The 17509-nt window shown below is 39.9% G+C and overlaps 1 protein-coding gene and 1 pseudogene across 1 annotated transcript in view; both read right to left on the reverse strand.

The window, feature by feature from the left end:
• LOC102489677 (cadherin-2-like) overlaps positions 1-9781 on the reverse strand; it is a 14692-nt pseudogene extending 4911 nt beyond the window's left edge.
• Positions 9782-12448: 2667 nt separating this feature from the next.
• Positions 12449-17509, reverse strand: part of LOC102490083 (interleukin-36 beta) — a 19955-nt gene continuing 14894 nt past the window's right edge. Inside the window, exons 3-5 of the mRNA XM_014590941.1 lie at positions 17173-17280; positions 13434-13573; positions 12449-12661 (exon numbers count right to left, since the gene is read on the reverse strand). Coding sequence (XP_014446427.1) covers positions 12449-12661; positions 13434-13573; positions 17173-17280 — 461 coding nt within the window. The remainder of the gene's footprint in view (positions 12662-13433; positions 13574-17172; positions 17281-17509) is intronic.

The following is a 17509-nucleotide window of genomic DNA, read 5'->3' on the forward strand; positions in this document are numbered from 1 at the left end:
AAAGAAAAGAATCAACAAGAAAAAAAAAAAAAAAAAAAGAAAACATACACCACAATTAAAAATGGGTGAAACTTAAATAGACATTTCTCCAAGTAAGATATGTAAGTGGCCAGTAAGCACTTGGAACACTTAGGCAATGTTGATAAGAATGTAACATGGCTTGGGTACTATGAAAACTGGTACCATTGTCCCTCAATAAATTAAATATGATCCAGCAATTGCACTTCTGGGTATGTACTTGAAAGAACGGAAGGCAGAGATTCAAAGAGCTATTTTAATAGCTATATTTAAAACAGCATGATTCATAATAGCCAAAAGGTGAAAACAATCCAAATGTCCACTGATGAATAGATAAAGAAAATGTGGTGTATACGTACAATAAAGTGTCATTTAACCTAAAAGGGAATTATGATACATGCTACAAAATGAATGGGCCCTGACAATATCTTGTTAGGTAAAATATGCCAGTCACAAGTGAACAAATACTATGTGATTCCACTTATATGAGATACCTAGAGTAGGTAAATTAATAGAGATGGTAAATAGAATGCTGATTGCCAGGTGACTGAAGAACAGAATGGGGAAGTTACTGTTTAGTAGGTATAGCTTCATTTTTTTTTTTTTTTAAAGAAACTTCTTTCTTTTTTTCTTCCATTAGAGAAAAAGAGAGTGAACGGAGTGAAAGGGATACAGAGAGGCAGACTTATGGTACTTTCAATGAGGTTCCCACACACTCTACCCATCCCCCATTTCAGCCAGCCTAGGCCATGGGCAGGCAGATGCTGTGGTATGCACAGGAGATCCAAGCACAACTCAAAACCTTCCTTGTGGGTTCAGTTGCACCACTGCTACGATATTGCCTGGCCCCAGCAGTTTTGTCTTTGCAAGATAAGAAGAGTTCTGGAGATGGATGATGGCTGTGGTTGCACACAGTGAGAATATTCTTAAAGCCATTGAACTGTACACTTAAAAATGGTTTAAAAAGTTTTATTTATTATTTTTACTGACATACAATAATTATACCTAAAAAATTTTATGTGTTTTACCTATTTACCATGTTAAACATAATCATAATTTAAACATATATTTAAAAAGACAAATATGTTGAAAGCTATATAAAAATATAAAAAATGTTACTAAGACCAGAAAAATAAAGATACTAATTTTAAAAATAGTCACTGTTGGGGGACATCAGGTGGCATGGTGATTAAGGCACTGGACTCTCAAACATCTGACTGTGGTTCAAATTCTGGATTAGGTGGCTTGAAAATCATGCTGGTTATGTTCAAGAGGAGAATGGAGGAAAAGGGCTTATGGTGTAACTATCCCCTTCCAGGGGAGGGAGTTGATTTCTCTTTCTCTTTCTCTGTCTTTCTCTGGTGAATGCATGCATCCTATGGCAAACACCTAAAACAAACAAACAAAAGCCAACTTTTTTTTTTAAGAGAAATTTTTGCTATAGAGGCCGTGCTCTCACCAGAGAGACAAAGGTAGAAAGTGAGAAATCAACCCTTATAATGGATGGCCATTATGCCATCTGCTGGCCCCATAAATCACCATTTTTGAGGAGCTCATGAAAGGGGTCAATCCTATACCTCAGTACCACATGTCACTAAAGCCAAAGAAAGTTGGAGCCTCCTCAAGGGTGTTCCTGGTGCAGCTCCCTGTCTAGTTCTGCTATAGGTGCTTGGTGACTGAGTGATCTTCTCTGATCTCTTGTGGAAAGGGTAAAGAGAGAAGGAAAGCCTGTGCACGTATTGGTCTCCCACATGTTTGGAGGTGGTGTATCCCAGCATGACCTACCCAGGCCTGCATGGGTCCTGAGGTCATGGCCTGGGTTCCTGATCATGCATCTGCCCTCCAAGAGTCAGCTGAGGGCTAGGGAGAATGAAGCCACATAGACGCCCTTCCTGTTAGGGTGTTCCCCTAACACATTTGGCTTACATCTCGTTTCATGATGAGTTCTTCAGAAATGGCCAAACCATGCAGGTAATGGGAGGCGAGTTCTGAGCCCTCAGGCTCTACAAGACTCTGATGTATAGACAGGGAAACTCCTAGACCTGGAGAGTCTTACCTGGATCTCAGGTAAGGAATTTTCTGGTCCTCTGGCCTTGCCCTTGGTGACTTAGTCAGGAAAAGCTTCCGGAGGGTATGGCATACACCAGAGTCTCAACCTCCTTGTGGTTGAGACTTCCCTTGCAGCCTATAGGACTGACTCTTCCCTAGACCCTTGCCTCACCCTGAAAGGTGTCATATACTGGTGACAGCTCAACTGCCTCTGGCTCAGCACCCTGTGTTGTGCTGTGGATCTTGGCCCACAGCCTCCCTCAACTTCATGGGTGTTCCAATGTTTCTCAAATGTGCTATGAGCCAAGTAACATCTTTTCCTCTCTTACTCCTCATGATGACTCTATGAGGCAGATGGAGGTAGGGAGGTATTTCTAGGTTATAGTTGGAAGTTTTTTTTTAACAATAATTAATTTAATTTTATTCATTGTCATTATTTTATTTTTTATGTTTTGAAATTGACCAGAGAGAGACAGAGAGAGAAAGAAGGAAGTGAGAAAGCAAGGTGTCAGGTCTGGGACTCAAACTGTGGTCAGCCATGTGGGAGTCCAGCCACCTTAACCACTGTGCCAGCTGCCAGCCCCTGGAAGTTTCTTTTTGCTCAAGGTTTTCTGGCCACCTCTGTCACTTATATGCCAGGTAGAGCCTTCATGGATGGCCTTCTAGGTCACCAGTCATGGGAGAATGTGAAATCCCCTCCATCCCAATGTGTACCATGCTCTACTGTTCCATGGTACAACCCCTGTCTCTAGACCAGATCCATTGATGCCTCTTGTCTTCTTAATGCCCTTGGTTCTCCATGCAGACTTCTGCCAGGGAGATCTACTGACCTTCATTTTTTTCCCTCTTCTCTTACTTTGCTCGAATCTATATGTTTTGTGACTTAGGATCACTTATTTAACTTCTATGAGCCTTATGTTGTCTTATCAGTTAAATGGGAATAAGAATTTACATTAGAACGCCAATTATCAACAAAACAAAGAATAACAAGTGTTAGTAAAGATATGAAGAGGGAGGAACTCTCACACATTGTTGGTGTCAATGTATATTAATATAACCATGATAGAAAATGGTATTGTGTTTCCTCAAAAAACAAAATATATAACTACTCAATATTTAGTAGTTTCATGACCTAGTATATACCCCAAAGAAAGGAACTCACTATTTTGAAAATGTAAGGTGCTTGTACTTGTAGAGAGAGGCAGAGAGACAATGAAATGGAGAGGAGAAAACACTCTCCGTGGGGAATGTTCATCCTGTAATCCCTTCTCCTCCATCTGTCTCTCTCTCCTTTCAGGATTTTGGATGAGGAACATGCACCTGATGTATTTTTAAAGCTGCTGAGTCTGAAACTCAAACTATGTGGCTGGCTGTGTGAAATCCAGCTGCCTTAACCACAAGGCCACAGAGCTGGCCCTGCTCTCTCATGTTTATGGCAGCACCAGCCACAGTAACTAAAATATGGAATCAGCCTGACTGCCTACCACCTAATAAATGGATAGAGTCATGTATTAATAGTGTATGAAATACTGGACGGGTATAAAGGCATGGAGAGCAACTGTGATACCAGAGACAGGGTGCGAGGAGGGTTGGAAATGGCAGAAGGCGAGAGGAAGGGAATCAAAGGGAGAAAAGAAAGAAATAAAACATGTAAGAAACATAAAATGGAAAGGTATCTGTTGAAGATAATGTGTATGTTAATATCTTAGATTGAACCAATATACAGTGTACTCTAGATAGAAAAATTCATTTTGCATGCTGTAATGACATACAGTGAATGAATGTAAAAATAAATAAAAATTTTAAAAAGTATATATACATAATGGAATGCTATTCAACTACTGAAAGGAATGAAACTTCAAAATTTGCAGCAGTGGAGAAATCTAGAGAAAAAAATGCTAATGGAATAAGCCAGATGCTGAAAGGCAGATACTATGTGTTCTCATTCATTGGTAGAAGCCTAAAGAATTGATCACCTAGAAGTGGAAAATGAAACGGAAGATGTCAGAAGCTGGGAAGGAGATGGGGAGAGCTTGGTTGACAGATACAAGAGTACAAAAAGGTAATGGGATTCAGTACTAGATAACTACAGCATAGTAGAGTAAGTCTAATTAATAAAAATTTAATGTGTATTTTAAAAGAGCTAGGAGAGAGGATTTTGAATGTTCACAATGTAAAGTAGTGATAAATGTTTGAGATGGTGCATATATTTATGGCATTAATTTGATCATTACACATTTTATTCATGTATTGGAAAATCACATTGTACCCTATGGATATGTACAACTATTACATGCCAATTAAAAAGCATAATAATTTTTAAAACTGAATTAATTGTTTTATAATCACATATTATTTTACTGATTAGGTGTTCAAGAAAGATTAATTATAGAATCACAGGTAGCATAGGTAGACTTAGTTTCCTAAGACAATAATCAGACACATGAGCAAAAATATCAATACCAAAATTTTCATGACAACATAGTTTCCACAATAAACAAAGCAAAACATTATAAAGGGGCAATAATACTGAACTGGGTTAAATAAATGATATTGCATTTATACAGTGAAATACTATATAGTTATTCAAAATTATGATGTCATTATTAATATTTGGTATGAAAGCATATTCTGCTATTTTGAAAAGAGTATGGGTTCTATGATGAGGTTTTATAAAAAGCTGTTATTGTGTTTGTTTCCCAGATGTTTATGTGCTCAAAGCTTGTCCCCAGGGTAATCATATTCAAAGGTGTTGGAACCTTTAAGTGGTGGAGCTAGTGAGCTTTGAGGCACAACAACAGAACTCTTAATGAATTAATCCCTTCCTCTTAGGAGTACTTAGGTAACTTAGGAAGTGAGTGAGTCAGAGAGTGAGTTGTTATAATGGGGACCCGGATGTTCATGTGTGTCTCTTTTTACACAAGGCTTTGCATTTATGCTTCTACTTTTTTTTTTCTTTTTTTTTTTTACTCGTAAACCAGAAGGCACCAGAATAGATGAAGAATCCTGACACTTTAGCTCACAAAATTGTGAGCCAAATAAACTTCTTTTCTTCATAAGTTGCCCAGCCTCAGGTATACTGTTACAGAAACACAAAATGAACTACAAAAGCTGTCTATAGATCCAAATACATGTATGCATAAGAGTAAGTGCCATCATGGGCTTTCTGATGGTGTATTCACAGAAGACAAGTACTCTTTTTTTTTTTCTTTTTTCCTTTTTTTTTTTTTTTTTTTTTTTTAAGGTTTTGCCATAGAGTGCCTGCACTCACTGGAGAAAGACAGTGAGAAGAAAGATGAGAAATTACCCCCTCCCCAGGGGAATGGCCATGCTGCAATCTCTTCTCCTCCATTCTCCTCCTGGGATTTTGGACATATACATACACATGTGCCCGGTGTGATTTTCAAGCCAGAGGTCTGGGACTCACACTGCAGTCATCCATGTTGGAGCTCACTGCCTTAACCACTATACCACCTACTGATCCATATTTTTCATTTTCTGTGATTTGGATTTTCAGGTTTTTCTGCATTGAACAAAGAAGCCTAAGCATTCTTTAAGCAGAGGAGCTCTACTAGGATCACTATAGGCCTGGCAAAGGCAGGCAGGCAGGCAGGCAGGCAGGAAGGAAGGAAGGAGGAGGGAGAGAGAATGATCTAGATCTACTGACAGGGTTGGGAGTTCAGAAGCTGCTGGCCTTGGTTTTAGAAGCACCCTTGGTGGGGGAGCAGCAGACATAGTGGCTCTGAGAAGCTGGAGAAGGGCTGACTGAGGTCACACTGACTTTTTCTATTTTGAGACTCTCAGAGAAGATGGTGACTGCAGACTAGGAGTGGTTAGAAGCTCCACAGTGCTTAAGAGACCCATCGCCTCCTCAGTCTACCTTGCATCTACTGGAGACTCCCATAGTCATGAACATTCCAGGATGCCATTTTGCAGCATCAATATCCAGTCACTTGCCTTGAGCAGCCCCACAATGTTTCTTTCCTTAAACTCAGTATCTGTGATTATATTTCTTGGTTGTTGCTTTTAAAGCCTTAGTATGGCCTCTTCTTTCAGCCTGCTTGGATAAGTCACAACTGTAATGTTTATTTATGTAAGGACTCACCTAATCTTTTGGCATCAGGGCAAGGCAATTTCCAGAGCCCCAGAAGTCCCAACCACAGTGAAAACATGGCCAAGGAATGACCATGTGGATAAAAGGCTGAGGTCCAGGTAGAGCTTGTCCAAACATCTGCGAATGGTAGAGGCAGAGAAACAGAAACTACACAGTTCTCTATAAATAGCTTATGGACGAGGCACTTAGCTGGGAAATCTGGTGAACTCTGATCTTTCTCACTTCTGGATCTCTGAATTTGGCACTCTTTGTTATCTTAGGGCTGTGTGTCTAATCCTGAGCAGGATTCTCAGGTGAGGTTGCTTCTACTAAGAGGTAGGCTATGTACCTAGGAGGTAAGGGAGGCAGGTGAGTTCTGGGAGTATAGATTCTGACAGGGTTATTGTTGGGCTGGTTACCAGCCCTTCTTCTGACCCAGACTCAACTGTGACTTGACACTGATGCTGGTCCTCTCCTGGGGTCAGTCTTCACATAGGTAACCTCATGCCTTGGCAATGCTGAAACACCACCACTGTGATGAGAAATGCTAAAGATTACAATGGAAGGTAAAAAATTAGAGGATGTTTTGTACCCTCATTCTTACCTATTTGCATTTTTACTTTCTCTATAGAATTTCCCTGGTTACACCCCTCATGGGGGATGTTCAGGATAACAGTCATAGGGTACGATTCCTAAAGGAAAAGACCCTCACAGCAGTCCCAAGGAAGGACCATGCACATGGTTCCATGTGAATAACCAGGTCTGTGGAGTTCCCTTTGGCCAGTGGTGTGGTGCATCTGTGCTCAGCCTTACATTTCACAGGAGGCTGGTTGACTTGGTCTATCTGCAGAGAGGAACATCTCAGGGTAATAATGATAGAGGACAATCATAGGGTTATTCTGTGACAGGGGAGCCCAGAGGAGACTGAAGAGGAGACCTGCAAAAATATTGAAAGACTTTTCTGTGCAAGTTTTAGGAGTAAGACTGGGATGAAAGAGTGGCCTCTTTGGGAAGACCAGTTTTTAATTCATGAAGGCTAACTTCTCTCATGGGAAAACTTCATTAAAGATGGCAGGATGATCTCTATATGAGTGTAAGAAGATTATAGACTCAAATGCCCTCAAAATTCTGGTTCAGAGATGCCACCCGGAGAGCATCAACTGAAGGCCACTTTCTTCTTTGTGTTCTAAGTCACTGTTATCATAGTCTTATATGACTATTTGGAGACTCTTCAGAAAGATAGAGGGAACTCGTCTGCTTGAGCCTGAAGGAGCTGGAGCTCTTTGTGTTCTGTAAGAAGGTCGTTAGGGCACAGTCCATGTTGTAACTCACAGTGCATGAAGAAAACAGGGTCCTGTGATGGTGGACTGCAGAGAGGAGCCAGGTATATCACCAAGAACTCTTTTGATGAAAACACAGATTTTTGAATCTTCTAAAAGACAATTTGTTTACTACTTTATATATATATTTATTTTTGTTTGTTCTTTGCTTTAGGGCACAAGTGCTTGAAGGAGAGAGAAAGAGAGAGAGAGAGAGAGAGAGAGAGAGAGAGAATGGAAGTGAGAAATCACCCCCTCAGGGGAATGACCGTGCTGCAATCCCTTTTTTTTGGTTTTCTTCTCAGGATTTTGCACACACACACACACACACACACACACACACACACACACACACCTGACATGTTTTTCAAGTGGCCGGATCCAGAATTTGAGTCATGGAGTTGGCCTTGTGTGATCCAGCCACCTTAACCTCCACACCACCTGCTGACCCCTTTTTGTTTCCTTTTGAGTTGCATGAATGGTGAATGATTAAGCCAAAAACTGGGAATGTTTTGATACTAACTTGCTAAAATCACTGATTATTTTATTTTACAAACGTAATAATTTGACTAAAAGGTAGGCTTTTGGAATTATTCTTAAGTCTGAAAGACTATATATAAACAGAACACACACACATTTAGTAGGTAAGATTAGAAAAAAATTTAATTATCACAAAGTAGGTGAGCTTATTAAAGCCGAAAGTTGGACATGTGCTCATAGATATGTTTATATCAGCTGTATTTCTATGAAAAGTATTTAGTTTCATTGAGATCTTTTGTGAATCAATAAAATGTGAAAAGAAAAAACAAAAAATGGTAAGCAACTGTAGATACCAGAGACAGTGTGGGAGGAGGGTGAGAAATTGCAGAGGGTGAGAGGGAGGCAATCGAAGGGGGAAAAAAGAAGTAAAATTCCTAAGAAACAAGAAATGGAAAATATTTTGTTGATGATAACATGTATGGTAATATCTTTGAGCCAATATGCAGTGTATTCTGGATGGGAAGACTCATTTTGTATGCTGCAAAGATACACAATGAATGAATGTAAAATAAATAAATTAAAAAAAATTGAAATTCGTGCCCTGAGGTTTAACCAAAATGTTAGTGTATATAAAATTATTTGGGGCATCTAATTTTTAATTCCATAGAATGAACAGAGGTCTCCAGGCATGCCTAATGATGAGGAATGGTATCGTGGACACAAAATCTCAGTGTGTGAAGAGAAATGATCTAAGCAGTTATGTTCCTCCCTGGGATTTGTACCACTGATCTATGCCTTTTCTTTCTCTCCTGCTTTTTAGTTATTATTATTATTGTTGTTATTATTTAGATTTTTGCCATAGAGCACTTGTGCTCTCCAGAGAGAGAAAGAAAGAGACAAATACAGGAAAATGATGAACACCCACACACCTGCTCCACGTAGGAAGGATGGCCATACCTCAGTCCCTTCTCCTCCTCCAAATCCTTTCAGGATTTTGGGCATGCATGCACACATGCACATACTCTGTATTTCACTGTGCATTTAGGCACATACTTGATGGAAGAATTCTCCCTGTCCCACCCTGGCAAACATTTCTGAGAGTCTCCTGTGAGTTTTTCCTATGAACGGACTAGCCATAAACTGACAATGACTCCCACTAATTGAGAACATATTTTAAATGGAATCTTGTACCGTCTCCTACCTTCTTCTTTTTTTTTTTTTCTTAAAGAGATTTTTTTCCTACCATCTTATTTATTTGTTTATTTTCCTTAGAGAGATTTTTGCTATAGGACATGTGTACTTGCCAGAGAGACAGAGAGAGACAGAGAGACAGAAAGTGAGAAATCACTCCCTGGCAGGATGGCTACTCCACAATCCCTTCTCTTCCATTCTCCTCTTAGGATTTTGGGCACGCATGCACTTGTGCCCAGAGTGAGTTTTAAGTCACTGGATCCTGGACTAGAATCTCGGTTGACTATGAGGGAGTTCAGCAACATAATTATTATAAAATCTGCTGTTCCCCCCAACCACCTTCTTTTGAAGTAAGGTTTCTTGTTACAGACTGCCAGTGAAACTTCGTTCTCTGCAATATGGTGATTCCCAAACTTCTCTTGTGCTCCTACACAGTTAGGTTTATACTTAAAAACCTGTTTGGATCGTCTTGACAATGTGCACACTCTGTAGATATACTCTGAGTCCTCTGAGAGGGAGACAGTGGATCCAGGTTGTTAGACCTCTGGGAATATACGAGGCTGTGCTTGGTTTCTGCAGCTTTCTCCTCCTCGGTGCATATCCTAGCATCATCACAATTCCCTGGGACCATATTGGCTTACATGAAAGAAAAAAAAAAAACTGAGATAGGGAAGTTCCTAAGCTGGCTTTATGTTTTCCTTCTCCATAGTCACTAAGAATATCTGTAGCTCCCTTCACAAAAGTGAGGGCTGCTGCTGCCATCATAATGCAAGATTCTCCCTAATACATTTTCATATCCATAGAAAGAAGCTAACACATGCAATGAAGATTCATTTGTTTCAACACTATTTTTTGAGTAACTTTAATGTGGCAAGGTTTGACAGCTATGTGTGGTACTTAGAAGTAAAAGACAAAAGCCTTCTATATGCCAGAAACTTGTCTGAGAAGAGAGCAAATAGATCAAGAAAAGAAGAAAAGGTTAATAAAAGAAACATCCCATGAAAAGACAAAAGTGGTGGACTTCAAAGAAGATAAGATGTTGTATTTGATTGGGAAGATAAGGAGAAGGCTCTAAACACTTATAAAGGATGGAGGATATCCATAAAACATGTAAGATACACAGCAATGGATGTGTTTGAAATACATGGAAAGGCATGAGCAGAGAGGCACAGAGGAAAGAAACATAACAAGTTTGGAGGAGGGTGTTAGTGGAGAAGCCGTTTGCTTTGATATAATCTGCTTAGGCTAGGTGGACACCAGAAAGTAGAACCTGAGACAAAGGCAGGCATGCAGGATGATGTAAATTGACACTAGAAAATAAAAGAAGAGGTTGGGAAAATTGAAGCAGCAAAATGAGGGAAATCAATGTAAGAATTTGTTCCCTAGTTCAGACTTCCCCAGGAAATTATGGCTCAACACTTCTGGTACTCTGTGAGGAACCGTGAAGAATGTAACTCAGAAATGCCTACCTGTGGGATGGGAGAGCATAGTCATCCTCTGCCTGTTCTCATCCTCTACTTGTCAAGGATTCCCCAAGAAGTAGTTACATTTCTCTTCCACTTTTGTGCATGTGTGAGTGCCAAGCATGTTCCTACAAGAGTTCTTCCTTAAGGTATTCAGAAGCCCAGGGCAGTGAGAGAGACACCTGGTACAGCTGACATGACATGTTGCCAGATTATATCTCAAAACTGGTTGCACAGAAATTACCCAAATAAAAGGTAGGCTATTTAAGGTGGGGTTCAAGGAGTATGCCAAACAGAATCATGGGCTGTGAAGCAACAGGAGATTATGCCAGAAGGAGAGATTTAGTACAGATTATGCTTGACTGAGAAATTTGAACTTAGTGATGGGTACCCACTGCTGAGCCAATACCTCTGCTGGTCATGTGCAAAGGTCTCCTGAGGGAAGAAATCCTGTCATGCTTCTGTTCATATGTATGATAAAATAGTATATTATAATTTTCATGTGTTTTATTAGTGAAATGGCAGATCATGTGATAGGCTTAAACAAAGTAACCTTCCCCAAATATACTACTGGTTTAGAAGTATCTCCATATAAACACTGTTGGTTGAATATGCTGCTAAAATTCTAAAAACATGCATAACAACAATAAAAGTTATAGCTGATGTTTCTACTATCGTTACATTATAAAGCAAAAATGGGGACTGTGTATTTCACTTTGAGAAGTTGAATGAAAGAAATTCAAACTGATGTAAATCTTTGAAGTATGTATTGATTTACAGTCACTGTGGCTAACAATTATACTAGAGACAGCGTGGGAAGAGAATGGGAGATGGGGAAGAGTGAGAGAAAAGGAATCAAGGAGAAAAGTAGAGAGGCAAGATATTTAAGGGACACAAAAATGAAAATTGTTTGTTGATGATAACGTATATAATATCTTCAATGGCATGAAATGTATTCATGTTTAATAATTCATTTTATAAGCTACAGTGATGTACAGTTATTAAATATATAAAGTAAATTAAAATAATAAAAAACACAGTCTCTAATTTCCTCAATGCAATTTATAGACCAATACTCACACTAATGATCTTTGTTTACTCTTTTTTGAACCATCTTTGCAATAACTAGTATCTTGACATCTGTTCTAACCTCCAGACTTATATCAGATAACCTTTACAAGACAGTAAATATTTTGTGATTTATTAAATAAATTTTCCAGTACCCAAAGTTAAAAAAAAGATTCTTAAGCCTAGTATAAACTGTGTGTCAAAGTATTAATTGATAATATTATGAATCCACCACGATAATCAAGACATGTAAAATTTTATTTTCGCATTCATCTCATCATTAGGATTTATATTTTGAAGTATACATGAGGACGTTTAAAATAAACATGCATAGAACTAATAAATAATATTCCTTTATTGATAAGGATGCATGAACAAAAATATTTGTAATTCATATTTAGGCTATGAATTGGCAAATGAAATACAAAGAAGGACTGCATGTAAGAAGAATTGAGGGTAGACTTAACTGAATTTAGCAGCTGAATGGATGGGAGGACAAGGTATAGAAAGAATAAAGAGTTGACTCTTAGGTTCACATTGTGATGATGTTCAAGTGTTCAAGTGGGGAGAGGTACAAAAATAGATGTCTGGAGGAAGAAGTGGTTTTGGATGATAATAAAGAGATGGTTTATGAGTGGGCTGAACTGCTGAATAACTCATGAGTGCATGGAGTTTTCTTAAAACGAACTGTTTAACTTTCAAATATAAAGTTTTCTGACAGCTTAATCTTCCATCTTGGAATCAGTCATCCAAAGCCCAGGCTGGATTTAATCTTCAGCTTCTAAATAGAAGTTAGTGTTGTTATTTGTGCCCCTCTCCTGGGTGAGAATGACAGGCTCTCTTGGCGTGGAGGAGTTGGCTATGAACCAGCCAGGGTAGGAGACTGACTGAAAGACAGAGGTGGAGCCTTCTTTATTGTGGTAAAAGAGAAAGGGCTTCTCTGAGTTGTCCTTATCATAGAGGCTCATGACAGTTTCTGCCTGGGGAGATAAAGAGGCTTGTTAGGAGGACCAGGAGTGGGAGGTAAACTAACTGTGACTACATAACAAAGGGAATGACTGCTACTCCCTAGGGAGGGATAGGCTATGCACACAGGAAGATAGGAGGAGGTCAAAAAGGGCTACTGGTTTCCAATGATCTGGTTCCACCACTGGGTCCCATGATTCCAGGTGCTTCTAATTCTTTGAGACATCACTGTCTCCATGGAATAGAGGGAGGTTTAAAACTCTTTCTCGGGTGATCCTGGTATGTATTCATCAGTAGGCACAGACCAGCCTCACTTGGTTCCAATATCCCATGGGTAAATACGGTACGACTCCCATCATTAGCTGAAGAATTAACTCCATAATTACAAATCTTGCTCTTGGTACATCAACAGACATGCACTTTTCAAATCCAGATGAAAAATTCTCTCCATTTGTCTCTTGTGCCGTATAGTGGTCTTTGCTTTAGTGGGAGCATCTTACCATTTCAGAGGGTTAATCAGGCTTGAAGAAGTCACCCTGCCCTAGCTTTTCAGAAACATTCTCATGGATATATTCTCTGGTTTTTAGAGAATGCCCTTCTATTAAAATAAATGTAATACCTTTTCCAAAGGCAGCATTAACTGTTTGGGTGATTAGTCAGGGCAGGTTTCCTTCTTTGCACTGAATAATCCAGGATTGCAAGAATATTATTTTATTCAGTAACTTATAAAATGAAATAAAAGGTCCATTTGACATTACTTCTTTTACCAGCAGCACAACTACTCACCTCAAGTTGCAAAGTAGGTTTTCCCTGAGTTTCTGTGCAGAAGAGACAGAGACCTTTGCCCTTGATTCCCATGTAAACTAGGTTACCTTTTCCTTCATCATAAAATTCGGCGTGTTTACATTCTGTGATTTCAATAGTCACTAGGAACACAAGGGAAGTGGAGACATTGTCAGTTTCCAGGCAGCAGGAAGTCCATTCTTTCTGGCCTGACACTCAGTCCTCCTCTCAGCCAGGGGATGCTGAGAATCCTTGACCCTTCCTACAGGCCCATCTTCTTAGCCATGTGGTAGAGAACCTCTCCAGCTGTCTCTAAACCCATTTCCTTTTTTCTTTCTTTTTTATTATCAGAACCCCATTTGTCTAGGCCGGCAGGTGGCGTAATGGGTACTTCGCTGGACTCCCATGTAGCCCTATAGCAAAAACCTCTAAAAAAATAAATAAAAGAAAAAAAAAAAAAAGGAATCCCAATTTTCAACCAGGGCACAGTGCTTTTCAAAATAAAACTAAAATTTCACACCATATTTTCAGCTAAATATCCCATGTGCTTAAGTGGTAGACTCTAAGACTTAAGTGTAAGTGCTATAGGATGATTTCTAAGAATATTTGTTAAAAAGAATTTGGAGGAGATTCCTTCTTTTAGCTGTGTTATCATACTGGCCACTTCAAACTCTTATTGATGGCTGCAGAAACCTTTTTTTTTTTTTTTGGAGAGATTTTTGCTATAGGGTGTGCGCTTGCCAGACAGACAGAGAGAGACATAGAGACAGAAAGTGAGAAATCACCCCCCAGGGGGTATGGTCACGCCGCAATCCCTTCTTCTCCATTCTCCTCTCGGGATCTTGGGCACGCACGCACACGTGCCCGGCGTGAGTTTGAAGCCACCGGGTTCGGGACACGAACCGCGGTCGACTACGTGGGAGTCCAGCGACATAGCCATTACGCTAACTGCTGGTTCCCCAGAAACCTTTTGTTAAGGGAGGCAGAAGGCAGCATTCTTGGTCTCTGGTGGGATCATGTAGCCAGCCTGGGCTGCTCACTCATGCTTCTTTACAGGAGAAATAAATAAACCTCTGTCCTGTTTAAGTCATGGTTATGTGTATATTTTCTTACTTACTTTTGGTCTGAAGTGGTTAAGCAAGAAATTCACAGGAGTGGGTTGGTTCAAGGATCCATATCCCATGTGACTGACTGTGTTTCAAATCCAAGTCCTGGCAGTTGAAAACATGCATGTGTGTGTGTCTGCCCCAATTATGATGGGATGGGGAAATGGAGGACAATGTACAGCACTGTCCACTGAGCAGTGCTTTCTCTTCTCTCTGTCTTTGTGGATGTCCATGTGAATACACACACCGTAGTAGCAACAACAACAACAATCAAAAAATATTCCTAAGAGTTTGGATGTTTTTAATCTAGCTTTATGGGCAGGGAATCAATCCATTGACCAGAGATTTTTCTGTTAGTCCACTCAGAACAAGACACTATGTGGTCACTGGGGAATTTAACTGAGGACAAGAGAGACATCATCATTACCTCCATGGAATGCATACTTTCATGGGAAAATGACAGGAAAAAGATAAACAGAGAAATTACTAAAACCACAATAAATTACAATACCTGCCTTGGAGGAAGTCACAAAAGATTGGGATAGTAGAAAAGAGACCAAATTCAGCTAGAGGAATTGAGAAAGATCTCTCCGAGAGTTGAATGGAAACCAAAACCATAAAGTGAAGAGAAATGTATTATACGAAGAAGTGGTGGAGGAGTTTTAGAGAGAGACTGTCATAGGAAAGGAAAGGTTTATGTGAGGGTTTCAATGTGGAAAAGATGTTTTAAGTTCAAGGCTTAGAAAGAATAGTACTATGAAGTCTGCCTAAGTTCTCCTGTCCCTGCACCCAAAACACAAATTCATGGGCAAGGTATATTCAACTAATCTGGTAAGAAGGTTGCTTTTTTCTTTTTTTTTAGAGAGAGAGATATTTTTTGCTATAGGGCATGCACTCGCTGGAGAGACAGAGAGACAGAAAGCAAGAAATTATCCTCTGGGGAGATGGCCACACCACAATCCCTTCTCCTCCATTCTCCTCTTGGGATCTTGGGCATGTACGCACATGTGCCTGGCATGAGGTTCAAGTTGCTGGGTCTGGGATTCAAACCATGGTCAACTATGTGGGAGTTCAGTAATGTACCACTACACCATTTGCTGGTCCCAGAAGATTGCTCTTGATGCTCGATGGAGAATGGATGGGAGGCTCCACCAATAGAGTGGGAGAGAGGGCAGTGAGGAAGTGATGGTAGGGGTGCAGGTGAGAGATGATATCATCTTGATAATAAAGCATAGTTTGCACATAGACTCATCTGTCTTGGCTAATGGACTGGATGGAGAGTGGGGGAGAGGAGGAATCAAGGATGCCTCCCATATAATTGGCTTCAGCAAATGAAGTGGATGTTAGCGCTGTTAACAGAGACTGTGAGCAGTTTGGAGAAAGAAGGTAGACTATAGTTCCATTTGAGATACAGAAGTTAGAGATGTCTGAAAGGAGATTCTGAGGACATGAGTCACTTGTGCAGAGAGGAAATCTATATTAGAAGCATGAATGCTGGAGTATGAGCATAGAGCATCAGACCAAGAGAGCAGCTCACATCCTTTCATCAGCTTGTATAATGATGGCAGAACAAGCTCTGAGAAGCACATCATTAGGAGATTTCAGAGAGAGAGAGTCGAGTCACAAAGGAAAATGCAAAATAGAAACTACAGGAGGATGAATGTTTTTACAGAAGGAAATAATGGAGTGTTTTAAAGTACATTAATCCTTCAGATTTGTGTATTAGAAGGTCATTGGTGGGGGCCAGCAGGTGGAGTGGTGGTTAAGGTACTGGACTCCCACATGGCCGACTGTGGTTTGAGTAGTGGACCTGGCAGCTTGATTTCTCACTTTCTCTCTCTGGTCAAACTAAATAATAATAATAATAATAAATAAAATAAAATAATTTTTATAAAAAAGAATGCTATTGGTGATCTAAGAACTGGTTGGAAGAACTTAAACATTAGTCCAGATGTAGGAATGTTCCTATGTAAAAGTGAATAGGATGAAGCAGAGACAAGTTCTATAGCCAACTTCCCCATGAAGTTTGACTCTAATTGGCATGGCAAATGGAAGAGTGGTAGAAATAAATGGTGGAAGTCAAGGGAAAGTTTTTAGTGGTAGTTAGATATACTAGATTGTAACATGTGTGTCAGAGTAGAAAGAATCAGTAGACAGTTAAAGATGGGTTTAGGGAAGAGAGTAATTAAATCCAACACTGCAATTCTAGAGAAAGGGAAGGAAGTTGTGATGGACTGACTTTTGATGGGGGGAGGCTTATCATCCATTATGGATACCAAGGGAGAAGGTGTTTTGGTTTGTTGGTAGGAAGATGAAGGGAGTTGAGTCTGAGAACGTAGGTAGTGAAGGCTAGCAGTTAAAGGAAGGAAACTGCAAGATCAGCTGTTGCTTAGAAAGAATGCTTTGAATCTGAGGGTATATATATATATATGTATTTATAGGCAAGGGGAACTGCCTATGCCTCATACCCTCATTTATAAGTATGGTTTCCTTACCCTTTTTTGCTCTTCCTCTGGACAATGGGCTGCTGCTTAGAGATTTGTGAGGTTCAAGGCTAGGCTTGTAAAGACTTAGTACCAACCCTATAGTAGCTAGTCCTCCTTCGGAAAGTAGCAGAGGCCTAGATTGTCACTTACCAGGCTTGATGTTGTTGGTAAGAGGAGCTGCTATTAAGGAATTTTCATTCAGGACCCACACCATCTGTTGAGTATCACGAATATGATAGTAGGAAGGAAGTCTTCTCACTGCAGGTGACAGAAAAACAAAACACATCTGAGTTTATTACTAACTTCAGGTCTCTGATTGCATCCAGGTAATAACAATGTTTTAATTCCTGGAGATAGGCTTACTCCTCTGAGAAAGAGTGGATATCGGGGAACCAGCAGTTAGCATAATGGCTATGTTGCTGGACTCCCACGTAGTCGACCGCGGTTCGCGTCCCAGACCCTGTGGCTTAAAACTCACGCTGGGTGC

This window comes from Tupaia chinensis, unplaced genomic scaffold (assembly GCF_000334495.1).
Source record: "Tupaia chinensis unplaced genomic scaffold, TupChi_1.0 Scaffold000511_1, whole genome shotgun sequence".
Taxonomy (NCBI): domain Eukaryota; kingdom Metazoa; phylum Chordata; class Mammalia; order Scandentia; family Tupaiidae; genus Tupaia; species Tupaia belangeri.